This window comes from Oncorhynchus tshawytscha, linkage group LG16, assembly GCF_018296145.1.
Source record: "Oncorhynchus tshawytscha isolate Ot180627B linkage group LG16, Otsh_v2.0, whole genome shotgun sequence".
Lineage (NCBI taxonomy): Eukaryota > Metazoa > Chordata > Actinopteri > Salmoniformes > Salmonidae > Oncorhynchus > Oncorhynchus tshawytscha.
This window is the reverse complement of record NC_056444.1, coordinates 16375860-16395859: the sequence shown is the minus strand read 5'-3', so window position 1 is coordinate 16395859 and position 20000 is coordinate 16375860. Positions and strand designations below refer to the sequence as shown.

General features: G+C 46.4%; 1 protein-coding gene across 1 annotated transcript; it reads right to left on the bottom strand.

Annotated features, from left to right (window-relative positions):
* Nucleotides 1-1500: 1500 nt before the first annotated feature.
* On the bottom strand, nt 1501-19605 carry LOC112216487 (suppressor of tumorigenicity 14 protein). The gene is made up of 15 exons (XM_042298839.1): nt 19473-19605; nt 18836-18940; nt 18458-18677; nt 16221-16361; nt 15351-15450; nt 15051-15160; nt 14554-14687; nt 11255-11359; nt 11003-11113; nt 6597-6710; nt 6345-6464; nt 5787-5970; nt 2820-3091; nt 2411-2547; nt 1501-2263 (listed from the first exon to the last, which is right to left on the bottom strand). Exons 1-15 carry the CDS (start codon nt 19597-19599, stop codon nt 2096-2098), a joined length of 2148 nt encoding a protein of 715 aa, XP_042154773.1. The 5' UTR covers nt 19600-19605; the 3' UTR covers nt 1501-2095.
* Nucleotides 19606-20000: the final 395 nt, after the last annotated feature.

Below are 20000 nucleotides of genomic sequence, written 5' to 3'. Positions count from 1 at the left end.
AGACGATATTATCCCCTACACAGGGAACGTTTACCACAAAACAAATATAATCTAAATAGAATATTGCCTATAAATCAAACAGGCTCATAATATACAGCACCAGTCAAAAGTTTGGAAACACCTACTCATTCAATTGATTTCCTTTATTTTACTATTTTCTACATTATAGAATAATAGTGAAGACATCAAAACTATAAAATAACACATATGGAATCATGTAGTAACCAAAAGAGTGTTAAACAAATCAAAATATATTTTATATTTGAGATTCTTCAAAGTAGCCAACCTTTGCCTTGATGACAGCTTTGCACACTCTTGGCATTCCCTCAACCAGCTTCATGAATGCATTCCAATTACCAGGTGTTCCTTGTTAAAAGTTCATTTGTGGAATTTATTTCGTTCTTAATGCGTTTGAGCCAATGAGTTGTGTTGTGACAAGGTAGGGGTGGTATACAGACGATCTGGTAAAAGACCAAGTCCATTTAATGGCAAGAGCAGCTCAAGTAAGCAAAGAGAAAAATGACAGTCCATCATTACTTTAAGACGTGAAGGTCAGTCAATGCAGAACATTTCAGGAGCTTCGACATTTTCTTCAAGTGCAGTCGAAAAAAACCATCAAGCGCTATGATGAAACTGGCTTTTTTGAGGACCGCCACAGGAAAGGAAGACCCAGAGGTACCTCTGCTGCAGAGGATACGGTTATTAGAGTTAACTGCACCTCAGATTGCAGCCCAAATAAATACTTCACAGAGTTCTAGTAACAGACGCATCTCAACATCAACTGTTCAGAGGAGACTACGTGAATCAGGCCTTCATGGTCGAATTGCTGCAAAGAAACCAGTACTAAAGGACACCAATAAGAAGAGACTTGCTTGGGTCAAGAAACATGAGCAATGAACATTAGACCGGAGATAATCTTTAGTCTGATGAGTCCCAATTTGAGAATTTTGGTTCCAACCGCCATGTCTTTGTGAGACACAGAGTAGGGGATCTCCACATGTGTGTTTTACACCGTGAAGCATGGAGGAGGCATTTGCAGCGATACACCATCCCATCTGGTTTGCGCTTAGTGGGACTATCATTTGTTTTTCAACAGGACATTGACCCAACACACCTCCAGACTGTGTAGGAGAGTGATGGAGTGCTGCATCACATGACCTGACCTCCACAATCACCCAACCTCAACCCAATTGAGATGGTTTGGGATGAGCTGGACCGCAGAGGGAAGGAAAAGCAGCCAACGAGTGCTCAGCATATGTGGGAACTCCTTCAAGACTGTTGGAAAAGCATTCCTCATGAAGCTGGTTGAGAGAATTCCAAGAGTGTGTCATCAAGGCAAAGGGTGGCTACTTTAAAGAATCTAAAATCTAAAATATATTTTGATTTGTTTAACACTTTTTTGGTTACTACATGATTTCATGTGTTATTTCATAGTTTTGATATCTTCACTATTATTCTACAATGTAGAAAATAGTCAAAATAAAGCAAAACCCTTGAATGAGTAGGTGTGTCCAAACTTTTGGCTGGTACTGTACATATTCATACAATGATACAGTACATATGTTCACAAATACAGTCATGCACACACAATGTAAATAGACATAATAACACACTCGCTACAGCACATTCTACTACGACATAGAGAACTCATTCCACTTCAATTGCTGTGTGCAGTGTGGACATGGGATAAACCAGGCACATCATCATCTCCAAGTGGTCACTTCACAGAGAACAAATACACCACTGGGAGGATCAGGAGTCGGGACAGGGGAAGTGGAGAGAGGGGAACAGTCAGGACAGACAAACCACTGGGATGATAAGGGACAAGTGGGGAGAAAGGAACAGTCAGGAGGACAATGGAAACCATGAGGAGACAAAGAGAGGTGCTTGGCCATACATGAAGAGGGGGTGGGTATGATGGGGTGGGGGGTAACAGTTGATAATGATGTCAGTGACATGGGGCCTGGTATAAATCATAAAGCAGGGGTTGCGTGGTGATGTCTCTTTACCCCCGTTATAGTGACATGGTGCCAGCCACTGAGTCTGTTCACATGCTGATGTCATCCAGACGTCTGTCTGTCAGTCTGCCAGTCCGTCAGATCTGTCCTTTAGTCTGCAGGTGGATCCAGTCCGTGAACTTGGTGACCTGTGTGTAGACTCCAGGGCGGTTCTGCCGAGCGCACCCCTCCCCCCAGCTCACGATCCCCGCCAGGAACCACCGCCGACCCCTCTCTAGACACACCAGAGGACCCCCTGAGTCACCCTAAACACACACACACACACGTTTAAACACAGACAGACACGTAAACAGGAAAACCCACAGGAAAACATACACACAGATAAAACTCAGCAAAGACACTGTAGAGGCACTTTAACACACACAATGACAAAACAAACACACACCACACACCTGACAGGCATCCACTCCTCCCTGCAGGTTGCCAGCACACAGCATCCTGGGAGTGACAGCGTCCTCATATAGCTTGTTACAGTTGTTCCTGTTGATGATCTTCACTGTGGCCTCCTGCAGCAGAGATGCCAGCTCACCTGGAACAAACACAGGAAGTCAGTAACACTTCGTTTTACATAGCTAGTTCTGTTAGAGTTAGTATTTACCTGGTATTTACAACAACAAAAATATGTGCAAGCACCTGGAACTCAACAGAACATTCTTTATAGAATGTTGTATGAACGATAACTAGCTGCCAAATCATACAAGGATTCCAAAGAGACCAAAGTGTGTCAGTTGTCATGTTGGACACATTGTCTGTTTTCTGCCAGGTATCCAACATCAGCCGTTATCCCTGGGCAGCTCTTACCATCCTCCATCAGGACCCCCCAGCCCGTGACGTGGCAGCTGGTCCCGGTGGTGAAGGCGTGGGAAGAGGCGGGGACACAGACGGGCTGTACCAAGTCATTGAAGTAGACAGGGGTGCTGAGCTCCAGCAGGGCGATGTCGTAGTCAGAGGTAAACTGGTCGTACTGGGAGTGGAGGATGATACGACGGATCTGTCTGGTGGCTGCAGCGTTGCTGGCCGTGTTCATCACACGCACGCCCATGTAGGCACGCCAAGACCGCGCATCAGAGTACCTACACACACAGCCATGCAGGGACACATATTGAAGTACACAGGCACACTAATCATTATTACAGTAATGATGATGATGATGAGGATTATTATTATGATGATGATGATGATGAGGAGGACAATGATGATGATGATGAGGACTATGATGACGATGATAAGGACTATGATGATGATGTTGAAAAGGACTATGATGACGTTGATGATAATGAAAAGGACTACGATAATGATTATAAGGACTATGATGATGATGATAAGGACTGTGATGATGAGGAGGAGAAAATGATGATGATGATGATGATGAGGACTATGATGATGATGATGATGATAACGAAAAAGACTATGATGATGATGACGATAATGAAAAGGACTATGATGATGATTATAAGGACTATGATGATGATGATAAGGACTATGATGATGATGATGAGGACAATGACGATGATGAGGACTATGATGATGATGATGATAATGAAAATGAATATGATGATGAGGATTATTATGATGATGATGATGATGATAATGATGATACGGACTATGATGATGATGAATACAATGACGATGATGATGATGATGATGATGAGGACTATGATGATGATAATGAAAATGAATATGATGATGAGGATTATTATGATGATGATAATGATGATACGGACTATGATGATGATAAGGACTATGATGAGGAGGAAGAGGAGGACTATGATGATGATGATGAGGAGGAGGACAATGGTGATGATGATGATGATGATGATGAAAAGGACAATGATGATGATGATGATGATGATAAGGACTATGATGATGATGATAAGGACTATGATGATGATGATAAGGACTATGATGACGATGATGATAATGAAAAGGACTATGATGATGATGATAAGGACTATGACGATGATGATAAGGACTATGATGACGATGATGATAATGAAAAGGACTATGACGCCCATGTAGGCACGCCAAGACCGCGCATCAGAGTACCTACACACACAGCCATGCAGGGACACATATTGAAGTACACAGGCACACTAATCATTATTACAGTAATGATGATGATGATGAGGATTATTATTATGATGATGATGATGATGATAACGATGATAAGGACTATGATGTTTTTGATTTGATATGATTTGGATCTCTTTTAGTCCCCATTTGAACTAATCTTCCAAGAGTCCTTAAACATTGAAATACAATTTATAATGATGATGATGATGATGATAAGGACTATGATGAGGAGGAGGAGGATTACTATGATGATGATGATGATGATGAGGACTATGATGATGATGATGATGATGATGAAAAGGACTATGATGACGTTGATGATAATGAAAAGGACTACGATAATGATTATAAGAACTATGATGATGATGATAAGGACTGTGATGATGGGGAGGAGAAAATGATGATGATGATGATGATGATGAGGACTATGATGATGATGATGATGATAACGAAAAAGACTATGATGATGATGACGATAATGAAAAGGACTATGATGATGATTATAAGGACTATGATGATGATGATAAGGACTATGATGATGATGATGAGGACAATGACGATGATGAGGACTATGATGATGATGATGATAATGAAAATGAATATGATGATGAGGATTATTATGATGATGATGATGATAATGATGATACAGACTATGATGATGATGAATACAATGACGATGATGATGATGATGATGAGGACTATGATGATGATGATAATGAAAATGAATATGATGATGAGGATTATTATGATGATGATGATGATAATGATGATACGGACTATGATGATGATAAGGACTATGATGAGAAGGAAGAGGAGGACTATGATGATGATGATGAGGAGGAGGACAATGGTGATGATGATGATGATGATGAAAAGGACAATGATGATGATGATGATGATGATAAGGACTATGATGATGATGATAAGGACTATGATGATGATGATAATGATAAGGGCTATGATGATGATAAGGACTATGATGACGATGATGATAATGAAAAGGACTATGATGATGATGATAAGGACTATGACGATGATGATAAGGACTATGATGACGATGATGATAATGAAAAGGACTATGATGGTGATGATAGGGACCATGGCGATGGCGATAAGGACTATGATGATGATGATAAGGACTATGATGATGATGATAAGGACTATGATGATGACGATGATGATAAGGACTATGATGATGATGGCGATAACGAGAAGGACTATTATGATGATGATAAGGACTATGATGATGATGATAAGGACTATAATGATGATGATGATGATGATGATGATGATGATGATGATGATGATGATGATGATAAGGACTATGATGACGATGATGATAATGAAGAGGACTATGATGATGATGATAAGGACTGTGAGGATGATGATAAGGACCATGATGATGACTATTATGATGATGATGATGATGATGATGATAAGGACCATGATGATAATGATAAGGACTATGATGATGATGATGATGATGATAAGGACTATGATGATGATGACAAGGACTATGATGATGATGATGATGATGATGATAAGGACTAGGATGAGGACTATTATGATGATGATAATGATAAGGACAATAATGATGATGATGATGAGGAGGACTATGATGATGTTGACGATGATCATCATCACGAAGAAACGAATGAACACAGCAATGCTGACTACAATAACTAAGCATCTCACTTGATGGTGTCAGAGTCCTGGAAGCAGTGTGCAGCAGAGATGAGCCAGCGGCTGGTGACCAGGGTCGCTCCACACACATGCCCATAGCGCTCCATCTGTAGACTGACCTGCCACGGCCACGCCCCCGTCCCCGCATCAGACCCGCCCACTATCTTAGCACGCTTCCTGGGCCGGGTGCCACAACCTGGGGGGAAAGTAACTGGTGTAAAAATGTGTTATAACTGGTGTATGTAGGTTCATACGTATGTTATAACTAGTATATGGAGGTTCATACATGTATTATAACTGGTATATGTAGGTTCATACATGTGTTATAACTGGTATATGTAGGTTCATACATGTATTATAACTGGTATATGTAGGTTCATACATGTGTTATAACTGGTATATGTAGGTTCATACATGTGTTATAACTGGTATATGTAGGTTCATACATGTGTTATAACTGGTATATGTAGGTTCATACATGTATTATAACTGGTATATGTAGGTTCATGCTTGTGTTATAACTGCTATGTGTAGGTTCATACGTGTTTTATAAGTGGTAATGAGTCTCACCGCAGCGCGTCTCGTCTGATCCATCAGAACAGTCTTTGACGCCGTCACACTCTGGGTTGATCTTATTCACACACTTCCCATTGGCACACTTATAGGAGGATGGAGAGCAGCCCTTATGGACTGGACACACAGAAAGAGAGGGAGGGAGGGAAAAACAGAGAAAGAAAGAGGGATTGAGGATTGGATGAATATAAACAAAGAAAGATGCAGACTGATAGAAGGACGGATGGACCAATTGACAGACGGACTCACATGCTTTAGTGCAGTTGATCTCATCACTGCGGTCCTTGCAGTCTATGACACCATCACAAACGGAGGACTTGGAGACACACACCTTGTTGTGGCACATGTGGTAGCATTGACCTGCTGGGGGGGACAACAAATCAAATCAAATGTATTTGTCACATGCCCCGAACCTTACCGTTAAATGCTTACTTATAAGCCCTCAACCAACAAGGCAGTTCAAGAAATAGAGATATTAAAATATTTGCTAAATATTTGCTAAATAAACGAAAGTAAAAAAATAACTAAAAAGTAACACAATAAAATAACAATAACGAGGCTATAAACAGGGGGTACCGGTTAGTCAATGTGCAGGGGTACAGGTTAGTCGAGGTATTTTGTACATGTAGGTAGGGGTAAAGTGACTATGCATAGATAACAAACAGCGAGTAGCAGCAGTGTAAAACAAAAGGTGAGGGGGGGTCAATGTAAATAGTCCGAGTGGCCAGTTGATTAATTGTTCAGCAGTCTTATGGATTGTGGGTAGAAGCTGTTATGGAAACTTTTGGACCTAGAGTTGGTGCTCCAGTACCACTTGCCATGCGGTAGTAGAGAGAACAGTCTATGACTTGGGTGACTGGAGTCTCTGACAATTATTTGGGCCTTCCTCTGACACCGCCTGGTATAGAGGTCCTGGATGGCAGGAAGCTTGGCCCCAGTGATGTACTGGGCCGTACACAGGACCCTCTGTAGCGCCTTACGGTCAGATGCCGAGCAGTTGCCATACCAGGTGGTGATGCAACCTGTCAGGATGCTCTTGATGGTGCAGCTGTAGAACTTTTTGAGGATCAGGGTACCCATGCCAAATCTTTTCAGTCTCCTGAGGGGAAGAAGGTGTTGTCGTGCCCTATTCACGACTGTCTTGGTGTGTTTGTACCATGACAGTTTGTTGATGATGTGGACACCAAGGAACTGCTCTACTACAGCCCTGTTGGTGTGAATGGGGGAGTGTTTAGCCCTCCTTTTCCTGTAGTCCACGATCAGCTCCTTTGTCCTGCTCACGTTGAGGGAGAGGTCTCTGACCTCCTCCTTATAGGCTGTCTCATCATTGTCGGTGATCAGATCTACCAAATCAAATCAAATCAAATGTATTTATAAAGCCCTCACATCAGCCGATGTTACAAAGTGCTGTACCGAAACCCAGTCTAAAGCATCAAACAACAAGCAATGCAGGTGTAGAAGCACGGTGGCTAGGAAAAACTCCCTAGAAAGGCCAGAACCTAGGAAGAAACCTAGAGAGGAACCAGGCTATGAGGTGTGGCCAGTCCTGTTCTGGCTGTGCGAGGTTGAGATTATAACAGAACATGGCCAAGATGTTCAAATGTTCATCATTCAGAGTATCTCTACCGCTCCTGCTGTCTCTAGAGAGTTGAAAACAGCAGGTCTGGGACAGGTAGGACGTCCGGTGAACAGGTCAGGATTCCATAGCCGCAGGCAGAACAGTTTAAACTGGAGCAGCGGCACGATCAGGTGGACTGGAGGCAGCAAGGATTCATCAGGTAGTCTGGGGCATGGTCCTAGGGCTCAGGTCCACGAGAGAGAGAAAGAGAGAACAACACTGTTGTGTAGTCAGCAATCTTAATGATGGTGTTGGAGTTGTGCTTGGCCACGTAGGCGTGGGTGAACAGGGAGTACAGCAGAGGAATAAGCACACACCCCTGAGGGGCCCCGTGTTGAGGATCAGCCTGGCAGATGTGTTGTTGACTACTCTTACCACCTGGGGGCGGCACGTCAGGAATTCCAGGATCAAGTTGCAGAGGGAGGTGTTTAGTCCCAGTGTCCTTAGCTTACTGATGAGCATTGTGGGCACTATGGAGTTGAACGCTGAGCTGTCGTCAATGAACAGCATTCTCACATAGGTGTTCCTTTTGTCCAGGTGGGAAAGGGAAGTGTGGAGTGCGATTGAGATTGTGTCATCTGTAGATCTGTACGGGCGGTGTGCGAATTTGAGTGTGTCTAGGGTGTCCAGGATGATGGTGTTGATGTGAATCATGACCAGCCTTTCAAAGCACTTCATGGCTACCGATGTGAGTGCTACAGGGCGGTAGTCATTTATTCAGGTTACCTTCGCTTTCTTGGGCACAGGGACTATGGTGATCTGCTTGAAACATGTAGGTATTACAGATTCGTCCAGGGAAAGGTTGAAAATGTCAGTGAAGACACATTACAGTTGGTTCATGCATGCTCTGAGTACACATCCTGGTAATCCGTCTGGCCCTGCGGCCTTGTGAATGTTGACCTGGTTAAAGGTCTCACATCGGCCCTAGGAGAGCGTGATCACACAGTCGTCCAGAACAGCTGGTGCTCTCATGCATGCTTCAGTGTTGCTTGACTCAAAGCACACATAAAAGGCATTTAGCTTGTCTGGTATGCTTGATTCCCTGGGCAGCCGCCAGCTGGGTTTCCGTAATAGTTTGCAAGCCGTGCCACATCCGACGAGCGCCATCGCCGGTGTAGTAGGATTCAATATTAGACTTGTATTGACGGTTTTTCTGTTTGATTGTTTGTCTTGAGGGCGTAATGGAATTTCTTATAAGCGTCCGGATTAGAGTCCCACTCCTTGAACGCAGCAGCTCTAGCCTTTAGCTTGGTGATGATGTTGCCTGTAATCTATGGCTTCTGGTTCAAATATGTACACATGGTCACTGTGGGGGGACGTCGTCAATGCACTTATTGATGACGTCGGTGACTGAGGTGATATACTCCTCAATGCAATTGGATGAATCCCGGAACATATTCCAGTCTGTGCTAGCAAAACAGTCCTGTAGCATAGCATCCTTATTATCTGACCTCTTCCATATTGAGCGAGTCCCTGGTACATCCTGCTTTAGTTTTTGCTTGTTAGCAGGAATCAGGAGGATATAATTATGGACAGATTTGCCAAATGGAGGGTGAGGGAGAGCTTTGTATGCATCTCTCTTGTGTGGAGTAAAGGTGGTCTAGAGCTTTTTCCATTGGTTGCACATGTGACATGCTGGTAGAAATGAGGTAAAACGGATTTAAGTTTGCCTGCATTAAAGTCCCCGGCCACTAGGAGTGCCGCTTCTGGATGAGAATTTTCTTGTTGTGCTTATGACCTTATACAGCTCATTCAGTTCAGTCTTAGTGTCACATTCTGACCCTAGTTCTTGTGTTATTTCTTTGTTTTAGTTGGTCAGGACGTGAGTTGGGTGGGTATTCTATGTTTTGTGTTTCTGGGATTGGGTTTCTTGTTTGGCCTGATATGGTTCTCAATCAGAGGCAGGTGTTAGTCATTGTCTCTGATTGGGAACCATATTTAGGTAGCCTGTTTTCTGTTGGGGTTTCTGGGTGGTTATTTTCAGTCTTTGTGTGTCTGCACCAGATAGAACTGTTTCGGTTGTCACTTTGTTGTTTTGTGTTTTTGAAGTGTTCAGTTTTCCATTAAAATGATGAACACTAACCACGCTGCGCTTTGGTCCTCTCTATCTCCAGACGACAACCGTTACACTTAGTGCCAGCATCGGTTTGTGGTGGTAAACAGATGGCTATGAATAATATAGATGAAAACTCTCTTGGTAGATAATGTAGTCTCCAGCTTATCATGAGGTACTCTACCTCAGGCGAGCAATACCTCGAGACTTCTTTAATGTTAGACATCATGCACCAGCTGTTCTTGACAAATAGACACACACCCTCACCCCTTGTCTTACCAGACGTAGCTGTTCTGTCCTGCCGATGCACGGAAAACGCAGCCAGCTCTATATTATCTGTGTCGTCGTTCAGCCACGACGCAGTGAAACATAAGATATTCCAGTTTTTAATGTCCCGTTGTTAGGACCATCACGAATGGAGATCATCCAGTTTATTTTCCAGTGATTGCACGTTGGCCAATAGAACAGATGGTAGAGGCGGGTTACCCACTCGCCAACGAATTCTCACAAGGCACCCCGATCTCTACCCCCTGTATTTCCGTCTTTTCTTCACGCAAATTAAGTTAGTTCCAGGTGAGTAATCGCTGTTCTGATATCCAGAAGCTATGTTTGGTCATATGATACGGTAGCAGCAACATTATGTACAAAATAAGTTGTAAACAATGCAAAAAAACAAACAAAACGGCACAGTTGGTTAGGAGCACATAAAACGGCAGCCATCCCCCGGGGGCATTATTATTACAGAGTAAACACCTGACCTAGGGCACGCACGCACGCACGCACACACACCACAGAAACGCACCAAGACCCAGAAATGGGGAGAGGGGCCATCCTTACCACAGACCAGTCCTCCATGCAGCTGGCATAATGAAGACAAGTAACAAATGGTCTCACACAACCTTATGATGAACAAACAATGCAATGATTATAAGTAGTTTATAATTAAGATAAAGTGTGTGGTCCAGGCATGTGTATGGTACTCACCACAGTCGGCCTCCTCGCTGCTATCTCCACATTTACTCTGGCTGTTACATTGGCTGCTGTGAGGCCGGCACTGACCGTTCCCACAATACACCTCACCTGGACGACAGGTCGCTACACACAACACAATATACTGGTCTTGTTTTGAAGAAATACAGTACTTATTGCACAGGCAGATCACTTATGGTGATCTTCGTCATCCTTACTGAATACATGTACAGTATGTGAGGAGTTAGAGTGTTGAGGATAACATACAGCATTTAGCCTCGTCCCGTCCGTCTGAACAGTCTCTGACTCCGTCACACACCTTCCTGAGAGGAACACACCTCCCATCCCCACAGTGGAACTGGCGAGGACACGCTGGAGAGAGAGAGAGCGGGGGTTGAGAAAGGGAGAGATGAGAGAAAGAGAGACTGACTACAGTATCTCTGTATGGGTGAGAACCTGGAATCTACAGGTCTGTCTCAGTTTGTATGGTAGAGTTGAGTATTTCGGTTGTATAGCTCTGTATAGGCTAGTGTAAAGGACGTCACACTGCTTGCTCAGCCAGTACCACGTCCTCCTGATTCCACCTAGTCTTGAACCTAGCACCTCTGCCTTGCTAGCACATTTAACAGTCCTCTTGAAGCCTCTTACCAGTCGGCGCCAGTGAAAGTTAACAATTTGGCGGCGCAGGTGGCGACACTTCAGTCTGAGGAGTAAGTTTCACATCCAAATGAACTACACTTGCTGTCTTACTAGTTTGTGGTAGAAGTGTGAGGTAGAGGTGTGTGGTAGAGTTGTTTGGTAAAGGTGTGTGAAACAGGTGTGTCAGGTAGAGTTGTGTGATACAGGTGTGGGGTAGAGATGTGTGATACAGGTGTCTGTGGTAGAGGTGTTTGATACAGGTGTCTGTGGTAGAGTTGTGTGGTACAGGTGTCTGTGGTAGATGTGTTTGATACAGGTGTGTGGTAGAGGTGTTTGATACAGGTGTGTGGTAGAGGTGTGTGATACAGGTGTCTGTGGTAGAGGTGTGTGATACAGGTGTGTGATACAGGTGTGTGATACAGGTGTGTGATACAGGTGTGTGATAGAGGTGTGTGTTAGAGGTGTTTGATACAGGTGTGTGATACAGGTGTGTGGTAGAGGTGTTTGATACAGGTGTGTGTGATAGTGGTGTGTGATACAGGTGTGTGTGGTAGAGGTGTGTGATACAGGTGTGTGTGATAGTGGTGTGTGATACAGGTGTGTGATACAGGTGTGTGATAAAGGTGTGTGATACAGGTGTGTGGTAGAGATGTGTGATACAGGTGTGTGTGGTAGAGAAGTGTGATACAGGTGTGTGGTAGAGAAGTGTGATACAGGTGTGTGTGGTAGAGTTGTTTGGTAAAGGTGTGTGAAACAGGTGTGTCAGGTAGAGTTGTGTGATACAGGTGTGTGGTAGAGGAGTGTGATACAGGTGTGAGGTAGAGATGTGTGATACAGGTGTGTGATAGAGTTGTGTGATACAGGTGTGTGGTAGAGAAGTGTGATACAGGTGTGTGGTAGGGGTGTGTGATACAGGTGTGTGGTACAGGTGTGTGATACAGGTGTGTGGTAGAGGTGTGTGATACAGGTGCGTGTGTGGTAGAGGTGTGTGATACAGGAGTGTGGTAGAGGTGTGTGATACAGGTGTGTGGTAGAGGTGTGTGATAGAGGAGTGTGATACAGGTGTGTGGTAGAGGTGGTTGATACAGGTGTGTGTGATAGAGGTGTGTGTGATACAGGTGTGTGATAGAGGTGTGTGATACAGGTGTGCGGTACAGGTGTGTGATAGAGGTGTTTGATACAGGTGTGTGGTAGAGGTGTGTGATACATGTGTGTGATACAGGTGTGTGTGGTAGAGTTGTTTGGTACAGGTCTGTGATAGAGGTGTATGATACAGGTGTGTGGTAGAGGTGTGTGATACAGGTGTGTGTGATACAGGTGTGTGATACAGGTGTGTGTAATACAGGTGTGTGGTACAAGTGTGTGATAGAGTGTGATACAGGTGTGTGGTAGAGTTGTTTGATACAGGTGTGTGTGTGTGGTAGAGAAGTGTGTGATACAGGTGTGTGGTAGAGGTGTGTGATACAGGTGTGTGTGTGGTAGAGATGTGTGATACAGATGTGTGGTAGAGGTGTGTGATACAGGTGTGTGTGTGGTAGAGATGTGTGATACAGGTGTGTGGTAGAGGTGTGTGATACAGGTGTGTGTGATAGAGGTGTGTGATACAGGTGTGTGGTAGGGGTGTGTGATACAGGTGTGTGGTAGAGGTGTGTGATAGAGGAGTGTGATACAGGTGTGTGGTAGAGGTGGTTGATACAGGTGTGTGTGATAGAGGTGTGTGATACAGGTGTGTGGTACAGGTGTGTGATAGAGGTGTTTGATACAGGTGTGTGGTAGAGTTGTGTGATACAGGTGTGTGATACAGGTGTGTGTGTGTGATACAGGAGCGTGGTACAGGTGTGTGATAGAGGTGTGTGATACAGGTGTGTGGTAGAGGTGTTTGGTAGAGGTGTGTGGTAGAGGTGTTTGATACAGGTGTGAGGTAGAGGTGTGTGGTAGATGTGATAGATACAGGTGTGTGCGATACAGGTGTGAGGTAGAGGTGTGTGGTAGAGGAGTATGATACAGTTGTGAGGTAGAGGTGTGTGGTAGGTGTGATTGATACAGGTGTGTGTGATAGAAGTGTGAGGTAGAGATGTGTAATAGATGTGTGTGATACAGGTGTGTGGTAGAGATGTGTGGTAGAGAAATGTGATACAGGTGTGAGGTACAGGTGTGTGGTAGAGATGTGTGATACAGGTGTGTGGTATAGGTGTGTGGTAGAGGTGTTTGATACAGGTGTCAGGTAGAGGTGTGTGGTAGAGGAGTATGATACAGGTGTGAGGTAGAGGGGTGTGGTAGATGTGATTGATACAGGTGTGTGTGATAGAAGTGTGAGGTAGAGATGTGTGATAGAGGTGTGTGATACAGGTGTGTGGTAGAGATGTGTGGTAGAGAAATGTGATACAGGTGTGAGGTACAGGTGTGTGGTAGAGATGTGTGATACAGGTGTGTGGTATAGGTGTGTGGTAGAGGTGTTTGATACAGGTGTGAGGTAGAGGTGTGTGGTAGAGGTGTGTGTGATAGAGGTGTGAGGTAGACATGTGTGATACAGGTGTGTGTGATACAGGTGTGAGGTAGAGATGTGTGACACAGGTGTGACATAGAGGTGTTAAAGATGTGAGGTAGAGGTGTGTAGTGGAGGTGTGTGAGACAAGTGTGTGTGATACTGGTGTGTGGTAGAGATGAGTGATACTGGTGTGAGGTAGAGGTGTGAGGTAGAGGTGTGAGGTTGAGGTGTGAGGTAGAGGTGTGTGAGACAGGTGTGAGGTAGAGATGTGTAGTGGAGGTGTGTGAGACAAGTGTGTGTGATACTGGTGTGTGGTAGAGATGAGTGATACTGGTGTGAGGTAGAGGTGTGAGGTTGAGGTGTGTGAGACAGGTGTGAGGTAGAGGTGTGAGGTAGAGGTGTGTGAGACAGGTGTGAGGTAGAGGTGTGTGAGACATACTGCTCTCAGGGGAGAATGCTCTGTAGAGAAGGTAGAAGCCCTTGTGAGTGACAGACTCATCAGAGTGGAAGTGTAGAGAGACGGGAGAGGAGTAGGTTTTCTTTCTGCTGCTGTCAGTCATGGGGTTACACAGCCTGAGACAACACACACCACAGTTAATATGACACACACACGCACACACACACACACACACGCACACACACACACACACACACACACACACACACACACACACACACACACACACACACACACACACACACACACACACACACCAAATTGTTTCACCTTACAGTGAAACGCTTACTTACAAGCCCTTAAAACCAACAATGCAGTTTTAAGAAAAATACCTACAAAAATAAGAAATAAAAGTAACAAATTATTAAAGAGCAGCAGTAAAATAACAATAGCGAGGCTATATACAGGGGGTACCAGTACAGAGTCAATGTGCGAGGGCACCGGTCAGTCACCAGTACTGCTACCATGGCAACACTTACTTGACCCCTCCAATGTCCAGCCAGTCTTTCTCACAGCCGTCCGAAGACGAAGAGTCCTGGATATTCAACGTCACAATTGTCATGGAGATCAGGTATCCAGGCAACGGCGCCTGAAAGAGACACAACGGAGAGAACTAGTGGTTCAGATGCAGGAATGTGGAGAGACCTACTGTCAACACACACACACACACACACACACACACACACACACACACACACACACACACACACACACACACACACACACACACACACACACACACACACACACACTGTGGGTCTCCTGGGGTGTGAGCTCACCCGTATGGTCCAGCTGCAGTCGATGTTTGGAGGATAGTGGGCAGGGTAGTACGGAGAGGACAGAGAGCCATTCCAGGAGGACAGAGAGCCTCCACAACCTACAGGGGGCGACGGTGACACAGACCACACATCAACAGGAGTCTATAGGACAGCTGTAATAGACAAGTTATTACATAAGACATAAGACCTATTGTAAAATACAGACGGTATCTTGGTGACTTGTGTTAGCTCCCAGAGCCAAGGCATTGGACTGACATGGTCTTTATTCTAGAATGTCTGTTACAGAGGTGTAATAAAGAACAAAAGAAAGTTGAACACACTAAATATGCACCCAATAATTGAATTTACAACCAGCGTTTCGGCAAGCAGTGCCATCCCCAGGGTTGTAGTGTGTGGTAATAGAAAATATTTTTTATAACTAAACCAAGATGGACCACAGCCTGTCATGTCAAACGGGAACAAATGAGTCATAGTGGGCAGAGCCAAGCAGGAGCTAGCGAGATGCTATTGGCGCGTTCTAGCATATATTTGCACATTTCCGTTAGGTAACGTCTAGTCTGTGAAGTGCACGTGTGCAATAACTGAATTCTCCTTTGCTTCTGTCTAAAGAACTACATTTTTAGAAAACTTTTTCTGCGAAACTTAGTCCACTCTGTTCATAGCAGATTCTAGTTTTGGGAACAGAAAACTGTATTGAGATGTTTCATCGATATCAAAATTTGCAGAATGACGGTTAAAATCCATCTCGTTCCATCTTCTCCCACTGCCGGCCGGCACTTGGCTTCCTCTCACTAGAGGAAATGCCAAGCGGATGCTTCATATTTATACATCTGGTGAAATATCTGTCTGTGGTAATAGTGTGTCTTTCCTGCTTTGGGAATGGCCTGGAAGTAGGCCTTGAAGATGGCTCCATCTCTCTGTCTGCTGAAGGAGAAGGTGACCAGCATCACGTTACCAGACGACGTCAGCTTCATTACAGGAGATGAGCCAGACACTGGGAGACCACACCACCTGAAATAGACAGATTGAAATGTCACAATACATACAGGCGCGCACGCACCCACGCACGGACCCACCCACCCACGCACGCACACACCCACCCACGCACCCACGCACGCACCCACGCACGGACCCACCCACCCACGCACGGACCCACCCACCCACGCACGGACTCACCCACCCACGCACGCACGCACCCACCCACGCACCCACGCACGCACCCACGCACGGACCCACCCACCCACGCACGCACGCACGCACCCACCCACGCATCCCACGCACGCACCCACGCACGGACCCACCCACCCACGCACGCACGCACGCACCCACCCACGCACCCACCCACGCACGGACCCACCCACGCACGCACGCACCCACCCACCCACGCACCCACCCACGCACGGACCCACCCACGCACGCACCCACCCACCCACACACCCACGCACCCACGCACGCACCCACCCACGCACGCACCCACCCACACACCCACGCACACACCCACGCACGCACGCACCCACACACCCACGCACCCACCCACGCACGCACCCACCCACGCACGCACCCACCCACGCACCCACGCACACACCCACGCACCCACCCACCCACGCACCCACGCACGCACGCACGCACCCACCCACCCACGGACGCACCCACCCACGCACCCACCCACGCACGCACGCACCCACCCACGCACCCACGCATGCACCCACGCATGCACCCACGCATGCACCCACGCACACACCCACGCACGCACCCACCCACCCACCCACGCATCCACGCACGCACCCACCCACGCACGCACCCACCCACGCACCCACCCACCCACACACTCACCCACGCACTCACCCACGCACCCACCCACGCACCCATCCACGCACCCACCCACACACCCACCCACCCATCCACGCACGCAAGCATGCACCCACGCACTCACTCACCCACGCACGCAAGCACCCACCCACGCAGTCACCCGCGCATGCACCCATGCACGCACGCACGCACCCACGCACGCACGCACCCACGCACCCACCCACGCACACACCCACGCACGCACCCACCCACGCACGCACCCACCCACCCACGCACGCACCCACGCACGCACGTACCCACCCACGCACACACCCATCCACGCACCCGCCCACCCACGCACCCACCCACGCACCCACGCATGCACGCTAAATACACAAGAGTGTGAAGGACACCCCTTCAATTTAGTGGAAGTGGCTATTTCAGCCACACCTGTTGCTGATAGGTTTGTAAAATCGAGCACACAGCCATGCAATATCGATAGACAAGCATTGGCAGTAGAATGGCCTTACTGAAGAGCTCGCAGACTTTCAACGTGGCAGTCAGTTCATCAAATTTCTGCACTGCTAGAGCTGCCCCAGGCAACTGTAAGTGCTGTTATTGTGAAGTGGAAACGTCTAAGAGCAACAATGGCTCAGCCCCAAAGTGGTAGGCCACACCAGCTCACAGAACAGGACCGCCGAGTACTTAAGTGCGTAAAAACTGTCTGTCCTCATTGCAACTGTCACTAACAAATTCCAAACTGCCTCTGGAGGCAACGTCAGCACAATAACTGTTCGTCGGGAGCTTCATGAAATGGGTTTCCGTGGCAGAGCTGCCGCACACAAGCCTAAGATCACCATGCGCAATGCCAAGCGTCGGCTGGAGTTGTGTAAAGCTTGCCGCCATTTTACTCTGGAGCAGGGTAATTGTGTTCTCTGTAGTGTTGAATCATGCTTCACCATCTGGCAGTCTGACCAACGAATCTGGGTTTGGCGGATGCCAGGAGAACGCTACCTGCCCCAATGCATCGTGCCAACTGACAAATTTGGTGGAGAAGGAATAATGTTCTGTTCTGTTCTGTTTTTAATTTCTTGACTGGCCTGCACAGAGCCCTGACCTCAATCCCATCGAACACATTCGGGATGAATTGGAACACTGACTGCGAGCCAGGCCTAATCATCCAACATCAGTGCCCGACCTCACTAATGCTTTTGTGACTGAATGGAAGCAAGTCCAAGCAGCAATGTTCCAACATCTAATGGAAAGGCATCCCAGAGGAATGGAGGCTGTTATAGTTCATGTATTGTTATATGTCCTACCTGGCGATGATCTTGTTCTGTAGTGGCAACAGGAAGTCATAGGCAGACAGTTTGTGGGAGGAGCAGCTTCCGGGTGTGGCTCCGTGCAGGGTGAGGACGACCAGACGCACCACATGACCTGACGGGACACGAAGGCGCCACTGGTAGTATGGCTTCTTGGGACTCACCAAGCTCAGGGTACGGTTGTTACCGTACTTCGCATAGAGGTCAAAGGACATTGCTAGGGAGAGGGAAAGATTGGTGGAAGTGTGGGGTTGCTGTCACCAAGGTTGTGGGTTCATACTTTATAGGTCATACCAGGAAGTGTCTTTGGGTGAAGAGTCTTTGGAGTGATCATATCTGTATGTTTATGTTCTAAGAAAGACAATGATTCCTCACCTTGGAATCCCAGCTGCCACTTGCCGCTCTGTAGAGAGTTCTGCAGGGAGTTGGGGTTCTTGATTTTATCTGCCTTGTCATCTGAATCATAGTCATAGTCTAAACCTGTACACAAATCCATACAATATGGTAGGTACAAAATTGAGTTTTAAATGGCATGAGAAGCAAGAATACACACTAAAGAAAGGATTCTGGGAGCTGTAGTCACAGAGAGAAGACAGAGCGTGAGTGAGAGAGAGAGAGAGAGGCAGAGAGGGAGAGAGAGAGAGAGATAAAGAGATAAAGAGAGAGACAGAGAAAGAGAGAGAGAGAAAGAGAGAGAGAGAGAGAGGCAGAGAGGGAGAGAGAGAGAGAGAGAGAGAGAGAGAGAGAGAGAGAGAGAGAGAGAGAGAGAGAGGCAGAGAGGGAGAGAGAGAGAGAGAGATAAAGAGATAAAGAGAGAGACAGAGAAAGAGAGAGAGAGAAAGAGAGAGAGAGAGAGAGAGAGAGAGAGAGAGAGAGAGAGAGAGCGGGAGAGGGTGAGGGTGAGGGTGAGAGAGGGAGAGAGAGAAGGATACAGAAAGAGAGAGAGAGGGATACAGAAAGAGAGATAGAGAGAGAGAGAGAGAGAGAGAGCGAGCGAGAGAAGTTACAGTACCCAGCAGGTTGAGTGATTCGTCGTCTCTCTCCATGTAATAGCGCTCCTCGTTCTGGCTGTACAGCAGCTTATTGGTGCCAGGGAGACGGCGCTGTACACGCTTTGTACTCCACCGCTGGATCTCCATGGCAACGCCCCCAGGGCCCGAGAACTTACTCCAGTAGAACACGTTCAGTCCATCTGCTCCTTCACTGTCAACACACACACACACACACACACACACACACACACACACACACACACACACGGAAGCAAACACCGTTAAAAAGGGACTACATTACTAACAGTGATTATCTGGTTTCCTGGTGTAGGCTCACATCCAGGGCTCACCTGAAGGCAGTAATTCCTGAGCGTAGGTAGTAGGCGCTCCAGGGAGAGGACTCATACAGCTCTGAGAACTGATCACAACATTGTTATAATTCCATCCCAACGTTGAGAAAAAAACACACATTGGAAAACATACAATGGGATAAACTTTTAACTGAGGAAATGTTCCACTGAATGTGATGTCACAGAGTGACATCACAC

What these genes read in the sequence shown, in the direction of transcription:
- LOC112216487 (XM_042298839.1), bottom strand. Translation starts at nt 19,599, where the DNA reads ATGGAGATCCAGCGGTGGAGTACAAAGCGTGTACAGCGCCGTCTCCCT. An exon ending in CTGGACATTGGAGGGGTCAA is followed by an intron (nt 14,688 to 15,050) that starts GTAAGTGTTGCC and finishes GTGTTGTCTCAG; the next exon opens with GCTGTGTAACCCCATGACTG. An exon ending in AGCATTCTCCCCTGAGAGCA is followed by an intron (nt 11,360 to 14,553) that starts GTATGTCTCACA and finishes CTCTCTCTCCAG; the next exon opens with CGTGTCCTCGCCAGTTCCAC.